The sequence below is a fragment of the Pleurodeles waltl genome, chromosome 11, assembly GCF_031143425.1.
Source record: "Pleurodeles waltl isolate 20211129_DDA chromosome 11, aPleWal1.hap1.20221129, whole genome shotgun sequence".
In the NCBI taxonomy this organism is placed as follows: Eukaryota; Metazoa; Chordata; class Amphibia; order Caudata; family Salamandridae; genus Pleurodeles; species Pleurodeles waltl.
In genome coordinates, this window is record NC_090450.1 from 914622750 (window position 1) to 914644956 (window position 22207).

At 45.0% G+C, this 22207-nt stretch overlaps 1 protein-coding gene across 1 annotated transcript in view; it reads right to left on the reverse strand.

The window, feature by feature from the left end:
- The window catches only part of ANAPC5 (anaphase promoting complex subunit 5), a 104255-nt gene that overhangs the window by 32537 nt on the left and 49511 nt on the right, over positions 1-22207 (reverse strand). The window contains exon 10 of the mRNA XM_069214897.1: positions 14768-14949. Within this exon, the coding sequence (XP_069070998.1) occupies positions 14768-14949 (182 nt within the window). The remainder of the gene's footprint in view (positions 1-14767; positions 14950-22207) is intronic.

A 22207-nucleotide genomic window follows, 5' to 3' on the forward strand; every position in this document is an offset into this window, starting at 1 on the left:
GTTGATGGGTCACTCTTGGCCTCTGGACCTGTACAATATACCACCCCTACCTTCTGTTTACAGTTTAAAAAACACCAAGAAAATCTTTTGTTTGATTTAATTTCATCACCACACCACGTCATGATCCTGGGAATTCCATGGCTTACACGGCACAATCCTTACATCAACTGGGAAACAAAAACCATTTCGTTGTCCTCCCACTTTTGCCAACACCACTGCTATTCCATCGGGGATTATTGGTCCCCAAAAAGTCTCTCAACAGCACCTTCTAAGGTGGGAGGATCCATTAATGTCCTACAGGGAGTTCCCAGGCATTATCAGGATTATGCCGATGTATTCCAGAAGCCAGAAAAGCCTGAACTGCCACCCCACAGAGAATACGACTGTGCCATCCCTTTAGAACCAGATACAGTGGTTCCTTTTGGGCGGATGTACTCTCTCACAGAACCAGAGAAACAGATTTTGAAGGAATACCTAGATGAAAACCTACAAAGCGGGTTAATTACTCCCTCCTCTTCACCAGCCGGGGCTCCTCTTTTCTTTGTACCAAAGAAAACCAAAGATTTGCGTCCTTGTATCGATTTCAGAGGATTAAACAGGATCACTATTAAAGATCGGTATCCGTTACCCCTCATAAAGGACATCTTAGAAGCAGTCCGAGGAGCCAAGAGATTCACCAAGCTGGATCTCCGAGGAGCCTATCATCTTCTAAGAATAAGAGAAGGTGATGAGTGGAAGACCGCCTTTAGAACACCTTTTGGTCACTACGAGTATAGAGTAATGCCATTCGGACTCACTAATGCCCCGTCCATTTTTCAAAGGTTCATGGATTCTATCTTTTCTGATCTTTTGCAACAAACAGTGGTGGTGTATCTTGACGATATCCTAATCTATTCGGTTCATCCAGAGGAACATTCCAAGCACGTTCGCCAAGTTTTAGAGAGACTCCGACAACATCATTTGTTCTGCAAACCTGAAAAATGCGAGTTTGATCAGACTGAAGTAAAATACTTGGGATACTGCATAAACCAAACCGGAGTCGCCATGGACTCAGACAAGGTGCAGGCTATATTGAATTGGCCATCTCCTTCTTCCATCAAGGAGACTCAATGTTTTCTGGGACTAGCCAACTTCTACCAACAGTTCATAGCAGACTTTGCCCAGAGAACCAGCTACATTACTCAAACCCTTAAAAAAGAACATCTAAAGAAGGGTTTTTGTTGGACACCAGGCACAGAGTCAGCCTTTCAGGATTTAAAGAAAGCCTTTATTCAAGCCCCTATTCTACGACACCCAGACACCAGCAAACAATTCATTGTTGTCACAGACGCCTCAGAAAGAGCCATTGAAGCTGCCTTATTGCAAAAACAAGACGATGATGATCTAGAACACCCTGTACTTTACCTATCACACATTCTATCTGATTCTGAGCTGAACTATTCCGTGCTAGAACGCGAATTACTCGCCTTAAAAGTCGCGTGCACAGAATGGAGACACTTCTTGATGGGATCAAAGGAACCATTTGAAGCCCGGACCGATCACAGAAATCTACAGTGCTTAAGAAACTTTCAGTGTCAAAATAGCCGGCAGGCTCGATGGGCTTTCTTCTTCAGCCAATATGACTTCTATATCACCTACATCCCTGGTTCCCAGAACACCCTGGCGGATGCCTTGTCCCGACGTTATCCTGAGTGCAGCGATTCCACTGTTCAGAACTTATTTGACAACAATAAGATCATAGGGGTAGCACAGACTTTTTTAGACCAAGTCAAGTCCGAATATGCCCATCTACACGAAACAGAGCTAACTAAGTTGCGTCCGCAACTGCATACAGATCATGGCTATTATTATCATGGCAAGGCCCTGTTTTTACCCACTAAAGCAGTGCAAACTGAAGCTTTACACATGTGCCATGATTCCCCTGTAGCAGGTCATCGAGGAATGAAAGCCACTCAAGACCTTTTGCTTCGCTCCTTCTGGTGGCCAACTCTTAAGGCTGACACTGAGGCATATGTATTATCTTGTCCTATATGTGCTCAAGCCAAGACACCCCGAACCAGACCAGTGGGATTACTCCGCCCATTACCTGTTCCCATAGGCCCATGGCACACTATCTCCACAGATTTTATGTGCACATTACCTTCCTCAATGGGAAACCACGTCATAATGGTAACTGTGGACTCCTTCACCAAGATGGCCCACTTCACGGCCTTAAGAAAGTTACCAACGGCAAAAGAATTAGGTCAGATCTTTACTCAAGAAATCTTTCGGCTTCATGGGTTACCTCAGGTCATTATATCGGACAGGGGTCCTCAATATGTCTCCCGATTCTGGAATCAATTCTGTAAGACCTTGGGAATCAAGGTGGCCTTATCATCCGGGTTCCACCCTCAAACCAACGGACAAACGGAACGACTCAATCAGGGCCTCGAACAGTACTTACGTAGCTTCTGCAATGCTACACAAAGTAATTGGGCTACCTACTTACCGCTTGCAGAATTCTCCTATAACAACTCTCTACACAGTGCCTCGAAGGTCTCTCCTTTCTATGGCTCCTACGGTTTCCATCCCAGGGCCTTCCCAACTCCCCTGAGAGATAACGCCAATCTTCCTGCCATCTCCTCCTACGTTCGACAGCTACGGGGTATACAACGAATTATCCATTCCAACCTTATGTCCACCAAGTCCCGTATGAAAAGGATAGCAGATAGGAGACGCTGTGCGGCTCCTCAATATCAGGTCCATGATAAAGTCTGGCTCTCCTCTAGATTCCTACCTCTCCGACTCAGTCAGAACAAATTCAAACCCCGCTTTTATGGTCCCTTTCTAATTCTCAAAAAGATTAACCCAGTGTCTGTGCGTCTTCGCCTACCCCGGACGTGGAAGATCCACCCTGTATTCCATGTCTCTCAACTGAAACCTTACCGTCCTGATCCTTTTCATAGGCAATTACCCTGTCCCCCTCCTCTGTTGGTTGATAATGTGCCTGAGTACGAGGTCCAGGAAATCTGTGACTCTCGGTTTTTCCATGGGCGCCTCCAATATCTTATTCATTGGAAGGGATACCCTATGAGTGAGTGTTCCTGGGAGGATGCCTCTTCAGTTCATGCTCCTCTTTTGGTCCGTCGCTTTTTTCGGCTCTTCCCTCACAAACCCGTGGCCTCGGGGGGGGGGGGGCATACTGTTATGCCGCGGCACTTGCCGCAGCCGCGGGCTCAGGTTGCCACAGCGCGCCACTTTATTTACACCGCGGCCGACGCTCGGGCCGCGGGGGATGCCGCGGCTCGGGCGTGGGCCGCGGATGCTCCAAGGAGCTTGTTTAGGGGTCGCGGCACTCGCCGCTTCCCTTACTTTAAGTTCTGCCATAAAGGCAGACGCGGCAGGGCTTGAGACCCCGAGGGGGTTTCAGGCCTGACCGCATATAGCGCATTACGCGCTTTACATTTAATTTCCTGCATTATGCATTACCTCTGCTCACCACTTACCGATATCTCCAGAACAAAACCGAACCCTTGCACATGGTGTACTTTATACCTGCCTTTTCCTTCCCAGCATGCTGACCACTTCCTCTCTGCCCAGCATGCATTGCTTTCTCTTTGTTAAACGCACGTACTTGATTCACTATTGCTTTCTTTTCCCCAATCCAAGATGGTGGTATTTCTACTTCCTGTTTCCTACTTCCTGTCTAGGGGTATAGAAGGGGAATTCAGTTGCTTGTTCATTGCGTTGCAACACTCCTTGGTGGTAGTCACGCTCCGATTGATTTCTTCCTGCGAATCCCGTGTGTTCCTGACCTGCCTTGTTCTCCAGTCTTCCTGATCTTCAGTCCTAACACCCTGGTGTCCTCCTTCGTTTCAGGGAGTTCCTGTGGAGGTTTTTTACCCTACTGGGGTTTTTTCTCTGGGGCTCCTTCTGGAGGGCATGGACTGTAGTGGTTTGCTCATACCACACAGCACCGTGGCTACCGGAAGGGGTCGCCCCTACCTCGGCCAGAGCAGAACCTGCCGGAACCGGGGCCGTTCCCCTACGCCTCTCAGCTTCGACGGTAAGCCCATTGAAAACCGTGACACTGGCTTGTTGGGGAGTCTTTTGTGCGATACCAGCGAGAGTTTGAGCAGTTGTGAACCAGGGCCAATAACGCCATGTGGGAGCCACAAGGGTAACGATGAGAGACGTCTGCCGAAGCCTCCGAACCACAAATGGGAGATGCAGAAAAGCATAGGCAAATACCCCTGACTAACTCATCCATAGTGCATTGCCACTGGACTGTATGTGTGGGAACTTGGAGGTGAAGTTTGGGCATTTGGCGTTTTCTGCTGTGGTGAAGAGATCTATTTCTGGGAAGCCCCATTAGTGGAAGTACTAGAAGTACTGGAAGAGGACTTGCAGGTGGAGTTCCCACTCGTGGGCTTGTTGATGCATCATGCTGAGGAGGTTGGCAAAGTTGTTGTCCATTCCCAGAAGGTACTCTGCTAGCAGGTGTATTTTGTGGTGGAGAGAGAGGTTAACTGCGAGAGCTGGGGAGACTGGATGGCACCATGTTTCTAAGTGTAGTACCCTGCTGTCATACTGTCCGTCCGAGAACAACCTTGCCCGTTAGGTGAAGTAGAAAAGCCTTTAACGTTAAGTGGACAGCTGTGAAATTCAGGTAGCTGATGTGGAGGCCCTCGTGTCAATCCTGAAAAGTGTGAAACCCATCCTGTAAGGGGGTACCTCTTTCAAAAGTCTTCTATGGAACTGGTCAGATGAAAGGTGAAAGGGTGCCCCTGCAACAGGTTGTTGATGTTTCACCACTGCAGAGAGACACAAGTGTGGCGGCCAGTGAACCCTAGATCGTACCAATGGCTCTTCGCTTGTGACCACTGTTGCTCTAGGCATTCCTGCAACAGACGCCTGTGTAACCTGGCAAGCGTACTATAGCAATGCAGGAGGCCATCATGTCGGCCATGACTGTGACCTGTCGGTCTGGTTGAAAAAGAGGGATCGGTGCTTGAAAGGACTTTACCCTAGCAGGGATTGACTAGGCCATCCCAAACTCTGAATTGAGGATTTCTCCCAGGTAGGGTTAGATCTGGAGTGGCTGAAGGTGGGATTTTGTGGCGCTGATGGTTAACTCTAACTCAGGTAACAGGTTTATTGTGATTTGTGTGTGTTCGGGGCATTGCTGGTAGGTGGCACTCTTGATCAGCCAGTCGTCCAGGTAGGGGAAGATGTGGACACCATGTTTGCGCAAATAAACGGTCATTACAACGAGGCACTTAGCAAATACCTGGGGGGCAGTGGTGACGCCGAAAGGTAGCACTTTGAAGTGGTAATGCTATTCGCTGACCACCAACCTGAGATATCGACAGTGCACAGTGTGTATTGGGATGTGAAAACAAGCATCCTTCAGGTCGATAGCGGCCATGAAGTCGACTTGTTGTAGAAGCAAGATGACATCTGAAGAGTTACCATATGGAAGTGCTCTGAGAGAATGTACTTGTTTAGGAACCTGAGGTTCAGAATGGGTCTGAGGGAACCATCCTTTTTAGGAATTAGGAAGAACAGAGAGTATACTCACATGCCCTGGTGATCACGGGGACAGGTTCTATAGCCACCTTGAGGAGGAGCACTTTGACCTCTTCCTTGAGCAGCTTTTGGTGTTTTAGGGCGAGCCTATATTTACAGGGTGGAATGGTGGGAGGCATGGAAGTGATCTCCAGACAATAACCATGCTGGAAAATGTCCAACACCCTCTGGTCAGAGGTGGTGGTTCACCATGCAGGGAAGAAAAGCTGAAGGAGACCCCGGACAGTTATGTAATCAGGGGGAAGGGAGGCAAGTCAGGGCTCTGTGGTGGTTGCGACTGCCTTAGGGGAGTCACCTTTACCTTTTGAATTGTTCACTCTGTAGGATTCCCCTAAAGTAACCTCTGGGAAAGGAATTGTGGGCCTATGGACACTAATAGGACATGGAGACATCGGGGGAGGTGGTCTTCAAGCCTCCACAGAGGATTGGGTGACGAAAGGAGCTGTGAGGAGCAGGTGTTTGAAGGGTGCCCACAGCCTTCACTGTCTCTGTATTTTTCTTGATTTGTTTTAGTGTCCGGCCCACTGCAGTCTGAACTGACGCTGACCATCAAAGGTATGTTAAGCAGGTTCTGCTGAACCTCCAGCATGAAGCCGGAGATACAGAGCCAGGTGTGCCTGCGCAAGAGGATACTGGAGTTAACTTCTCTGGCCACAGTATCGGCAGCATCTAATGTGCAGCATGTAGTGGTGTCAGATTTGTTTCCCCTCAGAGATGATATCATAACCCATTTTCCTGTGCTCCTCTGGGACATGTTGGAGGAGCTCCTCCATCTCAGCCCAGTGGGCGCAATAATACCTGGAGAGAAGTGCAATGAAATTAGCAATACACCAATGGCGGGCCGATTGAACATCAATTATTTTACCTGCAGCATCTATATGTCTACTTTCTTATCTGGCGGAGGCGCATCACCAGTAGCCTGAGAGTTATCCTCTTACGGGTGGTAGTGACAACCAGGGACTCAAGGGGGAGCTGGCCACGAAAGTAAGTAGGGAAGGCTGTGTTTCTTGTCCACCCTGGGTGTAATGACCCAGGCTTAGACAGTGCCTTGAAAAATGTCAGGCATATGGCACAGCATGACCTTAAGCATGGGGAGGTATTAGGTGGAGCAGTGCATGGAGGGGAGGGTTTTAAACATAAATTCCTCCTATAGAGGTTCAGTGTGGAAATCAAACTTATGGAAGGAGGCAGCTCTACCAATAAGTTTGTGGTAGGATGGGCGGGCAGGGTAGTCTGGATCTGAGTTCCCCAGTCGGTCCAAATCATGGAAGTCTCAGGGGTCTGCCAGTGGAGGAGTGTGAAAGGTGTACCCGCCCCCCCCCACTGACTCTGTATAAGAGTAAGGCGACCCCTGGCAGCGAAGACTGTAGCAGAATGGCATTGGTTCCATAACCATTGAGGAATGATGAAAAGATGCAATCTGCAGATGGAAATATGCCCTGAAGGGCGAGGACCACGAGGAGCCAGTCAACAAAAATGCTACTCAAGGGAGGTTGGAAACCTCGACCCGAGACACAGACTACAAGAAAGACACAATCAATAACAATACTGATTGAGGGAAGGAAACTGTGTACAATGAAAAAAAACAGTGCAACAGTTTTGAACTGGAGCACAAGTCCGAACCCGACAGCTGAAAGAAAACAATCTAACAATGGAGTTGATATCCATGAGCAACATGAGGAGGTGTCACATTACATCGTGACTCGAAAGACTTCTTAGAAGAAAAACAACTTACACACGGGTGGGCCCAACACTAGATGGTAGAAATATATGCACAGCATGTGCATTTACAGCCACTCATGCCTCAAACACATCTTTTTTAACCTTAAGGATTTTGTCTTCATTTCAAATTTGTTTCTCCGTTGGAAGACCAGTAACTTGCTTTGCCTCTTGTACTACTCAAGTGCACAAGGGCACAGTTTAGAGATCTATGCTAATGAAGTTTTTTAAAGTTATTTAAGAACATAGTCATTGGAGTACTTACTAGCAGCGTGTGTTAAGTGATAGTAAGACCTCACAAATTGGCACATGCTGTGAAACAATTTCAATTAAATACAGGTGCTGGATGTGTGTGTGCCTATGAGTAGTACAATACATGAGGGATACAGCGCTGTGCACTGCATGCAAGTTAAATGTAAGTGCTGAATGTATGTGTACCCATGAGTGATACAATGCATAAAGGAATCAGTACTGTGCAGTTGTATGTAGGTTGTGTAAATTCATTGGGCATATGTCTACCTATGGATGGTGCAATGAATGGAGCGCCCTGGGCTCCATTTTGGAAGACCAAGATATGCACGGTGAAACATGGAGAAGAGGTCAGGAGTCCGCCCCGCCCCGCCCCCCAACCCCCCTTGTAAGCTGCATGGGGCACACACTGGAGAGGGGAGAGGCAGATTTCCTCTCTACACTTCGATAGGTTCTCTTTGATTCAGTAAGAGGTCACAAGGAAGGGGCTGGAGAACATCTCAGGAAGGTGATGGGGCTGATAAGAGAATCATTAAAAGTAGCGCTGGAGGCCCTAGGCTAACCTTTTGATGCACATATCACTGCGGCTGACATTCAGGTGTGAACTCTAGTCTCTCCCATGGCCTGTGTTGTGGGGCTATCAGTTTTGGAGTCGCTTCTGCTGTGATAGACTGCTTTTCAGAGGAAGAGAGCAGAGTAGTGGACACTTCAAACAAAGCAGACCCCCAACACTAAACCTCAAAGATTCAGACCCAAAATCACACTCGATGCCTCAAAATGGACTATACGAAGGTGAGTATGAGACCCAACAAATTGTAATTTGCCAAGCAGCCAGACAGGCTGTGTGAGGAGGGTTAGCTCTGCAAGACTTCTGCTGTGACCAGGACTGGGGGGCCAAGGCCTGTTAGTCTACCTCCTGGGTGAGGGAATGTCAGCCAGGGAATACAAACCAACTGCCCTGAAACCTGGAGCACCAGCACCTGCTTGCTTGCAAAAACAAGTGTGCAATGTGAGGAAGAAAAGAGCATTGGCGAGAGCGAGGTCCACTGATAAGTCCCTGCAAGGTGAAAGGAACAGCTGCTGCTTTGATCGGATTATTGCCAGTGTGCAGGACAGAGTTGGCGACCCTTGTATGCCAGGAGAGGGTCTTCGCAAAGTGAGCAGGGTGCAGCAGCGAGCCAATCGGGCCACAAGCCTGCACAGTGCCTAAGTTGGCAACCTGGTATGTCAGGATGGTCCGCTGTGAAAAAGAGTGTCATGGCAATGCCCACACCCTCTCTCAAAAAAAAGGCCACAGTCTTTCTGCCCCCCCCAGGGGTGGGGGGCAGATGGGGCTTATTACCCCCAATATGCCTCCTGGGGGGTGAGGGGGCCGGAGAGCCCACTAGACACAAAGGAAGAATTATTTGTAAAGAAAGAGGGGTGGGGCATGGCAAATAAATAGGGGGACAGTTCCCCACCCCCCCGGGGACTGGGGGGGGGGGGAGCAAATTGGGTAATGTCTTTAGACAGAAGGGGGTAAGAGTCTTTATCCCCCTCTGCAGACTAAAGCATCTCATCACAATAGCAAGCAAGAAGACATTTGACCCTTTTGTGTTTTGATTTCACATATGGACAAGAGTGCTTGGCTAACTCCCAATTTCGTCCCACTTGCAATGGTGAGCAGCTGCACTTTTTGGACTTGGGTATGCTGCTACCTGGAAAAACCTACCAGACCCTGACACTTCTGAAAATTAAACTTCTGGGGGAGTCCAGGGTGGTGTGCTTCACATGCACCCCACACCACTTTCTTGCCCACAATGCCCTGCAAACATCCAACTTTGCCTGAAATCACACATTTTCCCTACATTTCTGCGATGGAAGCTTCTGGAATCTGCAGGAATCCACAAAATTCCTACCACCCAGCACCAATAAAAATTCTGCCTCACTTGTGTGGGTGCCCAAAGCAGAGTCAGCCAAAAAAGTATGAAAAAACTGCCCTTTTGGACCTACTTTGGTTCCTCCTCAATTTCTACATGTTTTTGGCCCTTCCCTGTCACAGGCACTTGACCCACCTACATAAGTGAGGTATCATTTTTATCAGGAGACCGAGGGGAACACAGGGTGGTAGGAAATTTGTGCTGGTGCAGTGATTCCACATGGAAATGTGAGGAAAATGTGACTGTTTTGTCGCTAAATTTGAGGTTTACAGGGGATTCTGGGTAAGAAAATGCTGGAGGACCCACACACCCCACACCTCCCTGGACTCCCTCGGGTGTCTAGTTTTTAGAAATGTCTAGGTTCGATAGGTTTCCCTAGATGGCCTCTGAGCCCAGGACCAAAAACGTAGGTGTCCCCCTTGCAAAGGTAGGTTATTTTGTGATAGATAATGTTGATGTCTCCACAATACATGTTGGAACCTTAACTGTCGTAGGCACTTGGTCCACCCACACAAGTGAGGTAGCATTTTTATCGGGAGATCTGGGGGGTGGGGTGGTGCTGGGGGGTAGGGAATTCCAGAACTTTCCACCACAGAAATGTGAGGAAAATGTTTTTTGAACACATTTTGAGGTTTGCAAGGGTTTATGAGTAACAGAATCTGGTGAGAGCTACACAAGGCACCCCTTCCTGGATTCCCCAGGGTGTCTAGCTTTACAAAATACACAGGTTTGCTAGCTTTCCCTAGGTGCAGGCTGAGCTAAGGCCCAAAATCCACGGCTAGGCACTTTGTAAAAAAAGGATCAGTTTTGCGTGGAAAAATGTGATGTGTCCACATTGCATTTTGGGCCATTTTCTGTCACGCGCACTAGGCCTATCCACACAAGTGAGCTATCATTTTTATCGGGAGACTTAGGGGAACACATACTAGTATAACAAGTTTTATTACCAATTGTCGAATGTAAGATAGTTTGTAAGAAAGAAATAATTTTGAGACATCCCCTTTAATTCACATGCTAGTTTGGGTACACCCAAATTTAGAGCTGTGCAAATAACCGATGCTTCTAAATTCCTTATCTTGTGCCCAATTCGAAAATACATAGGTTTCCTTGATACCTATTTTTTACTCTTTATATTTTACCAAATGAATGACAGTATACCCGATACACAATGAAAAACAATTAAACGATGCACCTTAGTTATTGGCTCTGGGTACCTCGGGTTCTTGGTGAACCTACAAGCCCTATATATGCCCGCAACCAGAAGGGTTCAGCAGATTTATCAGTATATTGCTTTTGAATATCTGCCATAGTTAAAAGAAGTTACGGATGAAAACGTTGACACAAATGGCTGGTTTTTTTTTTTCAACTCAATTTTAATATTTTTTTATTTCAACTGTTTCTTTCTTTGGGGAAACCTTGAAGGAGATACACAAATGACCCCTTGCTGAATTCAGAATTCGGCTTACCTTTCAGAAATGTATAGCTTTCCAGGATCCACCATTGGTTTCCCACCCATTTCTACCACTAACTGGAAGGAGGTTGAAAGCACAAAAATAGGCTATCTCTGGGTAAAATCCCAAAACTATGTTGAAAAATTTGGTTTTCTGTTTGAAGTCTGTTCCTGAAAGCTGGGAAGATGGTGATTTTAGCAGCGCAAACCTTTGTTGATGCCATTTTCAGGGAGAAAAAACTGATGTTTTCTTCTGCAGCACTTTATCCAAAAAGACCCAAAATGTAGCTGTACTTTGGTTAATTTCTCTGTCCCCTCTAGGGGAATCCACAAACCCTGGGTACCGTTAGAATCCCCAGGATGTTGGAAAAAAGGACTCAAATTTGGCGTGGATACCTTAAGCGGACAAAAAGCTATGGAGGCCTAAGCACAAAATACCCCAAGTAGCCAAAAAAATCTTAGCACTGGGGGAGAAGAGGAAGGCCTAACAGCAAAAGGGTTAAAAAAGCAGAGAGGGTTGGAGGACGCAACAGACTAGCTGCGAGTCAGGAGGAAGGCAGAAGCAACATAGAAAACTCTAGGCTTAGGTTTTAGAGGGGAGGAAGCACACAATAGAGAGCAAGACAACACATGCAATCTCACCAAATCATGAAACAAAAATAGAAATGTAAGCAATGGAAGGATGCAAGTAATCTAATCAAATAATGGTAAATAAAGTATGTTTCAGAGGATGGAAAAACACAAGAAGAGGAAAAAATAAGAAATAAGCAAACAAGATTGACAAGGAAGCCTATTGTATTCGTAATGTCCACAAAAGCTCTTTGACAACAACAGCGAGATCTCTAAAGGAAAGAGAGGCCCATACTCTATAGTTGCTCTATATGAGGAGACTGAGTAGTGTTTGCATCGTAACACAGTGTCCTCAGGGAAGGAGGCATAAGAAGTTAAAGGGAGCAGGTGAATGTCACACATTTCCTCGATGTACCAGGAGAAAAATTATACTTTCTGAAGGGTCAATTCACAAGTTATTCAGGGAAAAATTTAGAAATGTAATAATTCAAATTTCACAAAAACTTTGAAAAATGGTTAGATTTGCATAACTGTGAAGAAAACATATTTGAAGAACCTAAAACAACAACAACAAAGGATAATAGAATTAATTAAAAAATACATTGCCTTTGTCCTAAACAAAGAATATAAAACCTCTACTCAGTATACATTATACATGATATACTGAACTATACAGGTGGCAGTGCCAAAACACTGTGTGCGCTATTCACATTTTCGCACCTAATACATGTATAATTGTATCAATTATCATATATGATATAGCAAACAAGACAAATTTCACCGCATTTTGGCACTTACTAAAAATATATTAATTACTACCCAGTTCAGTCATGCTCATATTAATTATCGACCTCCCTAGACAGAAAGTTCGAACTAGCCCTAAAAGACTGAAACTAATAACATACAGGTTTAATGCAGCTGTAGGTTGCTAGTGAGTAATTTTACCTTCTGGTCTGTAAGCTACATGAGGATCTCAACAATACATACATCAACCAATTGAGCATGGTGATACTCAACGTATGTGAATGGTAGCGGCGAATGGCTGACAACACAAGAATTCACCTCACCCACCAAGCACAAGGTATGTTGTCACCAAAATTACCATAGTGAAATAGAAACCTAGTGGTGCCAAAAAGCTCAAACAGATGCAAACAGAAGCAGGCAAAACTGAAACTACAATGGGGTGGGTGGGACGGGTGTGGGAAGCGACAAGTTTTATTCACTTTTGCAGCATTTTCAAAAGCATGATTAATTTACTTTCTACTACGCCCCAAGGCGTGTTGAAAGCGGTTAGACAGAGTGGAGGATGGTGGAAATAAAGGCAGCGCTGTGCTTGAATATATGGTCCTGGGATTGGGATCCAAAGCCATGAAGGGCAGATGCAGCAGCCAGCAACACTTCTAATTACAATCACACAAAGAAGTGTTTCTCATCAGTCGTCATTTAGCGACCATTTCTTCCTGACGAATGTACCCATCTCGGTATGCCCTGCAGCTACATGCGATGTGCTCAGAAGTTTGGATAGCATAGTTGTTAAGCCACGCTTTCTTCTCATTAGTAAAACATCTAAGTGGTCTCAGGCAACCACTGCAGAGCTGTGTGTGTAAAAATGAAGATCGCAGGGTCACATCACGCGATGTTCACTTATCCCTTCATCCTTCATCCTTCATCCTTCATCCTTCTGTGGTCGAGACATTGAGTACCATTGTACAGAGCTGGTTAATAAATAATAGCAGTTATCAGTACCTATAGAGGAAACACATTATGAAGGGTGCCATGTATCTGTACTAATTAGTTAAACAATTTGGTGTCCTTGAGAATAGGTTTATGCTGATCTGACAGTCAAAATACAATACAGGACCATGTCTGCAGTTGACCGTGGGGGTGGGGCACGTTGGGTTTGGCGGGGTGAGGGTTATGGGTCAGGGGTAGAGTAATGACAACTTTATAACACTAAACAGGCCATTCCACAGTTAAATACACTACATAAGGAATGCAAAGACACACTGGCCAATGAACTTCGTGCTGCCTTGAAGGACTGAAGTCATTGTTTATGTTGAGATGCAACAAACCTAACCGTGGTAGGATGGCAGGGACTGGGAGCAATGAAGCAGTAAGTGGGGTAGACAGTCAATACAGAGGTGAGAATCACACAAGTGAGAAACAGCAACACAGAGAGTGGGATGGAGGAGAAGTAAACAGACATGAGAGCAACATGGGGAAACACAACACCAGGGAGATAGCTGAAAAACACATGCACTCCAAATTACTTAAGCAAAACGTAGTTACCTAAAAGTGAGCTGTGGAAGCAGGCAAGTAAGGAGGATATTATCCATAGGAAGGACAAACATATGATAGGCAATGTAAGCCACCTAATAACAAATGAGAGCGACAATAAAGCCAACCAATGGTAAGGAATGGGAAGACATTAAGGCCACTGTAAGATCTTGGCAAGCTGGCAATAGGTATTTTTTAACCAGACTCTGTAGGCTCAACCTAAAAATTAAATCAAGTGAACCTTGTTAAGCACTATGAAATAAAATAGCCCAGAGAAGCACATGCTATGTTGAACTAGAGTTTAAGAAGAACATTTTCACATCATACTCACGCTCCAATCCCCTGCCCTCATGAACTGTACCTGCAGACATGTCTTTCTCCTCCATCTATTGTCTGTAAGTAATTTGGTCCACCTTCAAATTGAGGTGGGCATTGTATTTTTCACCCCCAAAGAAGGGACAGGAGGCTTTAACTGTCAAGAAAGTAGCTTAATATAGTGTGCAGATCACAACATAGGGCTTATTTATGGTTTCATTCCCCCACCCACTCCATCTTCGGCCCTTCTTTTCTGCAGCCTGCTTTCGGCAAGCTTTTACTTTCTCGTTTTATTTCCCTTTGCAAATTATGTTACCTTTACTACAGAGAGCAATGCAACCTTCTGGAGATTGTTTGATTGAAAGATTGATAAAATCCTAAACCAACCTAAAGTAAACTCCATATCATATTTTAAACTTTGCGGATGCATCAAAGGCCACAGAGGCTTAAGATTCAGTTTCACATAGACTTGAAGAAATGAAGGTGGATAAACAAATGTAACATGTAAGAAACCTCTGATAAACAAGATATAATCTGGAGCAACACATTAATTTGTAAAGATAATAATTACAATTTCGTAACTCAGAGCAGTTTCAGTCTGTTCAACAAAGCCATGCCAGTAAGATTGACAGTATGGTTGCACAAGGACAGTGTAGCAGGGCAGACAAAAAGGCAATGTTATTAAAAGTGTAATGAATACCTTTGGCCATACAATCTCCAGATTGCAGTTTTCTGTGCAATACTAATATCGATGAGCTCCGAAAGACTATGCTTCCAATGTAAGAGATCAGAATCTTTCAAGGCATCCATGAGTTTGTTGGCCGTCTTGCCTGCTAAAGCTCTTTGTTGAACTAAGGACTGTATACCGAGGGACGCCAAGTACTACAGTGGAGATGAAAAAATGAAGTAATGAGTGCAGTGAAGCCAAGCTGTGTGTGCCAATCTTCAAATTGCTATGCTCTAGAACATGAATCTATGTCTTTACAGTGCATGCAATTACCATACATGCCTTCTCCACGCAGCCTTTACCAATCGTAGTAGCTAGTCACACAAAAACAAAAAAGGCTACAGTAACTTCATGGTTAGGCGAAAATGTCTGCGACAACGTAACATTTTGAACTCTGAAAACCACTGAAATTCAACAGTTACAGTTATCTCAAGCAACCATTAACTTGTGCCCTAAAGTAACAGTAACTCGTGCCCCCACCATGCACCATGTTACCATCAGTGATGTCATTGCAAACAGTGAAGTAATCCTATTAATGATGTCATAGAAGATGAGATTTAATATGAGGGGTAATTAGCAGTGCATGGCGAGGGGGTGAGTTGTAGTTACTTGTGATAACTAAAATGTGACAGCCACCATCCAAGAAAATAGAGACAAATTGCCATTTGGCCAGTTTGGCAGAATTAGATATTAGATGAGTTTGCACTGAAAAAAAACTAATTATTTTGATGAAGCCAGACGTTCAGCCTTTAAACTGGCGGCTAAAGGCTACCAATCTAGATTAGCAAGAAGATCTCTCAAAACAGCACAGTACAACAATAGAGAAGAGCTATTGAAAGAGAGAACTAAAAACTAAAACATTACCCGTTTGGCGTGAATAATCACATATGGCACGGAATCTCAAAAATATAAAGAAAACAATTGTAATAAAAGGGTATATTTTGGAATCAGATAATTGTACCCTAGAAAGACCTAGTTGCACTTTCAAAAGGGTAAAATCAGAATTCAACTGGTAGCAGCCTATAAGGAACCAACGAGACCTACCATAAAACAACTATGGGGCTACTTGCACATTATGTAAGTATACCTACACTAAAAAACTGTTACACTGAACAACAAACATTGGGAACTGAAACACTTTTAACACTGTGCATCAAAAAACATGGTATATTGTATTGAACATCCCTGTGGCTTGGAATATATTAGCACCAATCTAGAATTCACTGTAATGTGCAGCGTGCATTATAAAGAATTACACCACAGTGCCACTAATATGCAAAAGTGGGCTTAAGAGCTCATTTCTAAAACATCAAGAAATCTTGGTAAGGATTGTTTGCTCACACAAAGAGAAAATAGATGCATTTCGTTATTTGTCTGTATGCAGAGGCTTCAACCAACAGAATGAATGGTAGGCCCTAGCTGTTTTATAATCCCTTGTTCTTTTGTAGTTTGTTGGTCTATCTCTGTACGCCTTTTGTACGATGGCTCTGAGATCATACACAGTTCGTTCTTCAATAATTTTGGTTCTAATGTTACACTGATATTTTTATTGATATAATAAAAGTTGTCATGAGTGCTGCAATATCTGGAGTAATTAGCAGTGCATGGCAAGGGCGGGAGTTATAGTTACCTTACAACGCAAGTTATAGTTAATTGAAAAAACTCTAACTAGAACTGCTGAACTTCTATGGGTTTCTACGAGTAACCTTTGTTTTTTTTAAGTGAATTTCTATGGTTTTTAAATTCTATTTCCTAACTATACCTTCCCTGTAAACTTTGTTTTTTTTGTGTGAATTTCAATGTTTTTTTAAACATGTACTATACGTTAATCCAACCACCGCTGGGGTCCGCGTGGCAGATGCCTGATCGGCTTTGCTCCCAGTACAGAGGGGGGACTCAACAGGGCTGTCCCTTGTCTTCCCTGCTGTTCACCCTAGCGATAGAGCCTTTGACAGTTTGGGTGAGGATGGACGCCCAGGTACGAGGCTTTGAGTGGGGAGAGCACTGTCGAACAGATTAGCGTTACACGTGGATAAAGTTCTGTCCTTTCTCTCCACCCCCGCTGAATCCGGACCTCCTGTGCTGCAGATCATGCACATTTTTGGGGAGACCTCTGGTCTATACATTAATCTATCAAAGTCCACGGTGTTCCTGGTGGCGGGGGTCCTCAGGCTCTTGACTGGGCTTCCGGCATGAAGGTGGCGGTGAACTGGTTTAAATATCTGGGTGTCTTCATATCTCCCGAGAACCTAGCGTGGACAAGTAATTTGGAGCCGGTTTTGGCTCACGTATGGGCAGACCTCCAGGTATAGTCCGTCCTGCCACCGTCATTAATGGGCCGTTCAGCCATCTTCAGAATGGTGTCCCCACCGCAGTTTTTATATCAACCACAGAACTTCCCATACAATATTCTGAGAAGATGGTTCCGTCACGTGAACGCCATCCTCACTGCTTTCCTTTGGGACAGGGGAAACCTTATGCATTGCAATGAATAAATGCTTCCAGTCCACATATTGTGGGGAAAGTGCAGCAGCAGATGTAGAATCATACTATTGAGCATCTTATCTCTTAACTATCAATGACTGGTGGTATGGTTTATAGGGTGACCCAGTTTATGCATCTGAGAGGTGGGCGATGGAAGACTCACATATCCTCACTTATTTACAAGTGACAAGGGTGGTCTTTGCCTTATGGAATTCCCCCCTTCGACAAATGGGATGGTAGAACAGACTGACGTCTGTAGTATAGTAGTCGACTATTACAAGTGACCTCCTTGTAGGGTTTCCGCAAGTGGGATCTCATCAGGATGTCCATGCTGGGAGATGTGATGCAGGGGAATGTCTTAAAGTCATTCCAAACTCTACAAACAGATTATTAGTTTCATGGGAGTCAGTTCTATAGTTACCTCCAATTAAGTTATGCTCTGACTCCTTATATGGAGGACCTGGCGGCCTTGCCTGAATTTAATCTAATGGTAGACCTGAGGGGATCATAAAGTTGTACAGATATAACACACACTTATATCCAATCAACCTGATGTGTTTCAGGCTCTCAGGACCATGTGGGAGACGAATGTTGGAGAAGGATAACCAGAGAGAGGCACTGGGAGCACAGCGTATGGCTGTAATAACGGCCAATCTCAGGCTAATTCAACTTAAATACCTTTACAGGGTTTATTTCACACGACATAGACTCTGGCGCCTAGGAATGATAGCATCCCCAGCCTGTCTCTGATGTGGCACGGAGGAGGGCACATTTATCCACATGGTGTGGAGCTGTCCACCTCTACAGAAATTTTGTTGTGGGGTGATGGCCTGTCTAGGCAGAGTGCTCACCTGGCCGATTCCGATGAATCAAAAACACACAATGCTGCATCTCAACAACAATCTAGGCGGAAACAGGTATTGATTGTCTCTTCTATATTTAGGCCTGACCTTAGCTAAGCAATACATAGCACAGGAGCGGAGGGATTGGCCCCCTGTCCCTGGCGATGTGGAAGAGGGTATGCATCATTTCATGGGAACGGAAGCGGCAGTATATAAATCAAGAGGTTTCCCCCCCCAGAAGCAGCCCAAGATATGGCAAGTGTGGGTGGATTACCGAGATATTGAATTGGAGCCTGTTCGACCAATATGTTCATTAACACATGATGAAACCAGGGCATCTACAGACTATGGGGTTGACAAAGTGATTGTAGGATATTGATCGTTATATGTAGCTCTACATCCTGCTCAACTGCTTTCTGGAGGATTGGAGGGTGGTGAATCATGCACATGTAGACAATTGTGACTTTCTTTGTATTTTTCTTTATCATTATTAAGTACACTGTTGATCTAACAGTCTGTGTTTTCTTTTTAAAAGCCAAATCAATCGAATATATTATTAAAAAAATTACACAAGGCATTAAATAGGCCAGCTGCATGATTCAAAGCCTGCTCCAGACGAAGCTAAGGCTGACAATACTAATAAGAACAGAATAGAATAGAGGGCGAAAACAAGTTGGCACATTTCCAATGATGCCCCGCAAGCCTACCCCACATTTGAAGCAACAGGCACCATAAAACAAACCCTGGACTCTAGCTCTATGTCTCTTATGGCTCAGGCCAAAAAGAGTGAGAAGAAGCTTCTGTTCAAGACAGCACAGGAACTGCTTGTTCCTCTTTGAGCAAGAATGCTGATCTCTTGGAAAAGTTCAATATCCTAATAGAAGTAAAACCAAAATCAGCAGCAATCTTCCCAGAAATGTTTAAGACGTATTCAAGGAATTTGAGGATGAGGATATTATTGAAGACATTATACCAGATTAACTCAATTGTTCGAGAGACCAAAATAAGTTTGTACCGATGCTAAAGCACGTAGGGCACACGAAGAACCAGACATGGTCGTACACCATGAGTCCCAAAATCTGCATTGTTCCCTCTAACCATAACAGGACAGCACACCACAGCAAAAAAAAATACATACAATTCCGGGAGCAGGTCATTGCATCTTTCCGATCACTGCAGAAGGCAGAGACATCGCAGTAGACTCTCTAGAAGGGATTCCAGTTGTAGCGAACCATGTCCATTCACATGCAGGTAAATGTAGATGACATGGGCACCCAAGGTCAATTGGTCACAGCCATCACCCAATCTGACCAGGTACAAGCTGAACTCAAGTGACAAAGCTGTTGTTTTTTTTACCATTCACTAGAGAAGCCTTCATACTGTACGTAGCACGAAAAAGATGAGGAAACTGTGCAAATTAAAGAGGCTGGGCCAACTGCAGCAAAAACGTAACACTGCGCTATTATGCACACCAAATATGTTCAGATTTAGGCCCTCATTATGACTTTTGCGGTCTTTTTCAACGAACACCAAAACCACAGGAGCCAGAAGACCACCTGCACCATAGTACGGGTACTGCTGGATTTCTGCCACATTTTGGGCGGAAATCCACCTGTAGTCGTGCTGGTGGGTGGAGGCGCTGGGGCGATTCCACCACCAGCCCTGCCCGAAAGACTCTGCCCACCGTATTATGTGCAATAATACAGTGTGGTGGTGTCCTGATGGCCGGGTGCTGCCGAAGGTGGAAGCGCCTGTTCCCTGCCGGACTACATCCTCCCCGGACCAGGTAAGTCGATTGTCTGACGAGGGGTGGGGCGTGTTGTGTGTGAGTGGTGTTGTCTGCGTGTGTGCATGTACGTGTGTATGGGTCTGTGTGTGTGTGTGAGTGCGTGCGTGCGTGCATGGGTGTGTGTGCATATGGGTGTGTGTGTGTGCGTGTATGGGTGTGTATGCATGAATGTGTGTATGCGTGGTTGTATGCGTGTATGAATGTAGAAGTGAGTACGTGTATGAATGTAAGTGTGTAGGAGTGTGTGAATGTGAGTATGAGTATTGTGGTGAAAGTGTCTATGAGTGTTGTGGTGAATGAGTGTATGGATGCATGTGAGTGAATGCTTGTGTTGGTGAATGAGTGTATGCAGTGTACGTGTGGGTGTCTGTGTGAATGTATGCGTGGAGGGGTGATCTACCTTGTGTGTGTGTGTGTGTGAGGGGGTAATCTACCTTGCTGGGCGGGTCGATCTACCTGGAGGGAGGGATGAGGGGGGTGGAGTCGTCTGCTGGTGACAGGGACGAAATTCCCTGTCACCGGTAGCCTTTCCGCCAGGGTTTTCGTGGCGGTGCTACCACCACAGAAACCCTGGTGGAAAGGCGGCTCATAATACTGGCGGCGGTCTCCTGTGGACCACCGGGTCAGAGATGCTCATCACTGGCCCAACGGGTCCAACCACCCTGGTGGTATGAGCGGAGATGTACGGACCGGCAGAGGCCAACCTGCCACAATCATAATATGGCAGTCTTCACCGCCAGTCTGTTGGTCAGTAGACCACCAGGGTCATAATGAGGGCCTTAATGACCAGTATTGTCACTTTTTTAGAAGGGGATGACAAAGCAAAGTGCTATTGCAGACACACAGTTGGAATGGTAATCCCATTACGTTTGATCACAGTACAATCACATAATTAACTGTGCATGCTAAAATCTCTTCACCAGCTGGACTGGAAGGTAGAACAGAAGCTCCAACTAGCTACCAACATGACTTTGGGGGTATATGATGAGCATAACCTAGACCTAACATCCACCTAAGTTTCAGAGTTAGAGACATTTCAAATAAGGGAAACCTTTTCCGCATATTGAGCCATTTTGAAGGGTTAACAGAGAATGTCTCCAGTGATGCATCTTTTGCTGGATTTTTTTTAACCTCTGCAGAATGGTGGTTATCAGGACAACCAGAATCTGTTGGGAGGGAACGGGACACAGCAGAGAACTGTGGGCTCACAGAGGAAACCTATTAACGTGGGAAATTGCATGACAAATATACTAGTGTGGTAATACCCATTTCTGTTAAGGCCCTGCCATAGTCAGTACTTTCACAGCAAAGACCTGATCCATAATATGGCAGAAGTGTAAGCAGGAGACTGGCCAATGGAAAAGGACTTGACTCTAGCATTATGGCAGCAAGGTTGAAAAGGAAAGTCAACTGCGACACACACTGCAAGAAATAGGGTTGTGATTGATTATTGAAAAGAAAGTTCAGCAGATGATCGACTTGTACAATCGCTTTTGCAGAAGACATCGCACTGTTCATAACACAAGAGTGGCAAATAAGCTGCACCCAGCTAACACAGCCCCTCTGCTTTCTTCAAAAATCACCTCAAGAATAAAAACACCTTCCCCTCGCATGTACTTAATAACATAGAGTCAACAAACGTTAATGGCAAGGATCCTGGTAAGCTTGCACCCCTGAACTATTTAAAATGGGCCCCAAAGTTTATTTATAAGGCAAGATACACATCTTTTAATATTCCAGCAATTAGGCAAACCTGGGATAGACAGTCAGACGAGCTAAAAATTTGGATACACATTTCTCTGAACGGCAAGATCGAATAAATAGACTGCAACCATCAAAACATTCAGCAGCTACTGCTACTGTTCAAAACAGGTACGCAACTCATGATCTAGAGCTCCTATTCTTAGCCCATCTTGATGTCAGCTTACTTTTGCTTAGGAACCGCAGGATAGATGGGAGCCTATTTTAATAGTTGCTAGAGATTTTAATACCACATATGAATCAAGTAAAGATTTTACACCCATCAGTGAAAACTAAAAAAACAGTGGGTGAGGCATTACTGCTTTGTCTGCTAGTAAGATCTTGCATGAGAGGCTACTCAGTCTCATTAAAAGTAACCCATGGTCTTTGAGCCTGTAATTGCATGTTCGAGTTAGACTCTCTGAGATATTGCACATATAATAATAGGTTTCATAAAAGTACAATTGATTGCACAATGCTTGACTATTATAGGTGCAGTATCATGAGTGACATGAAAATTGAGATTTGTCCTGAGAATGATCATGATGACTCTCTAAT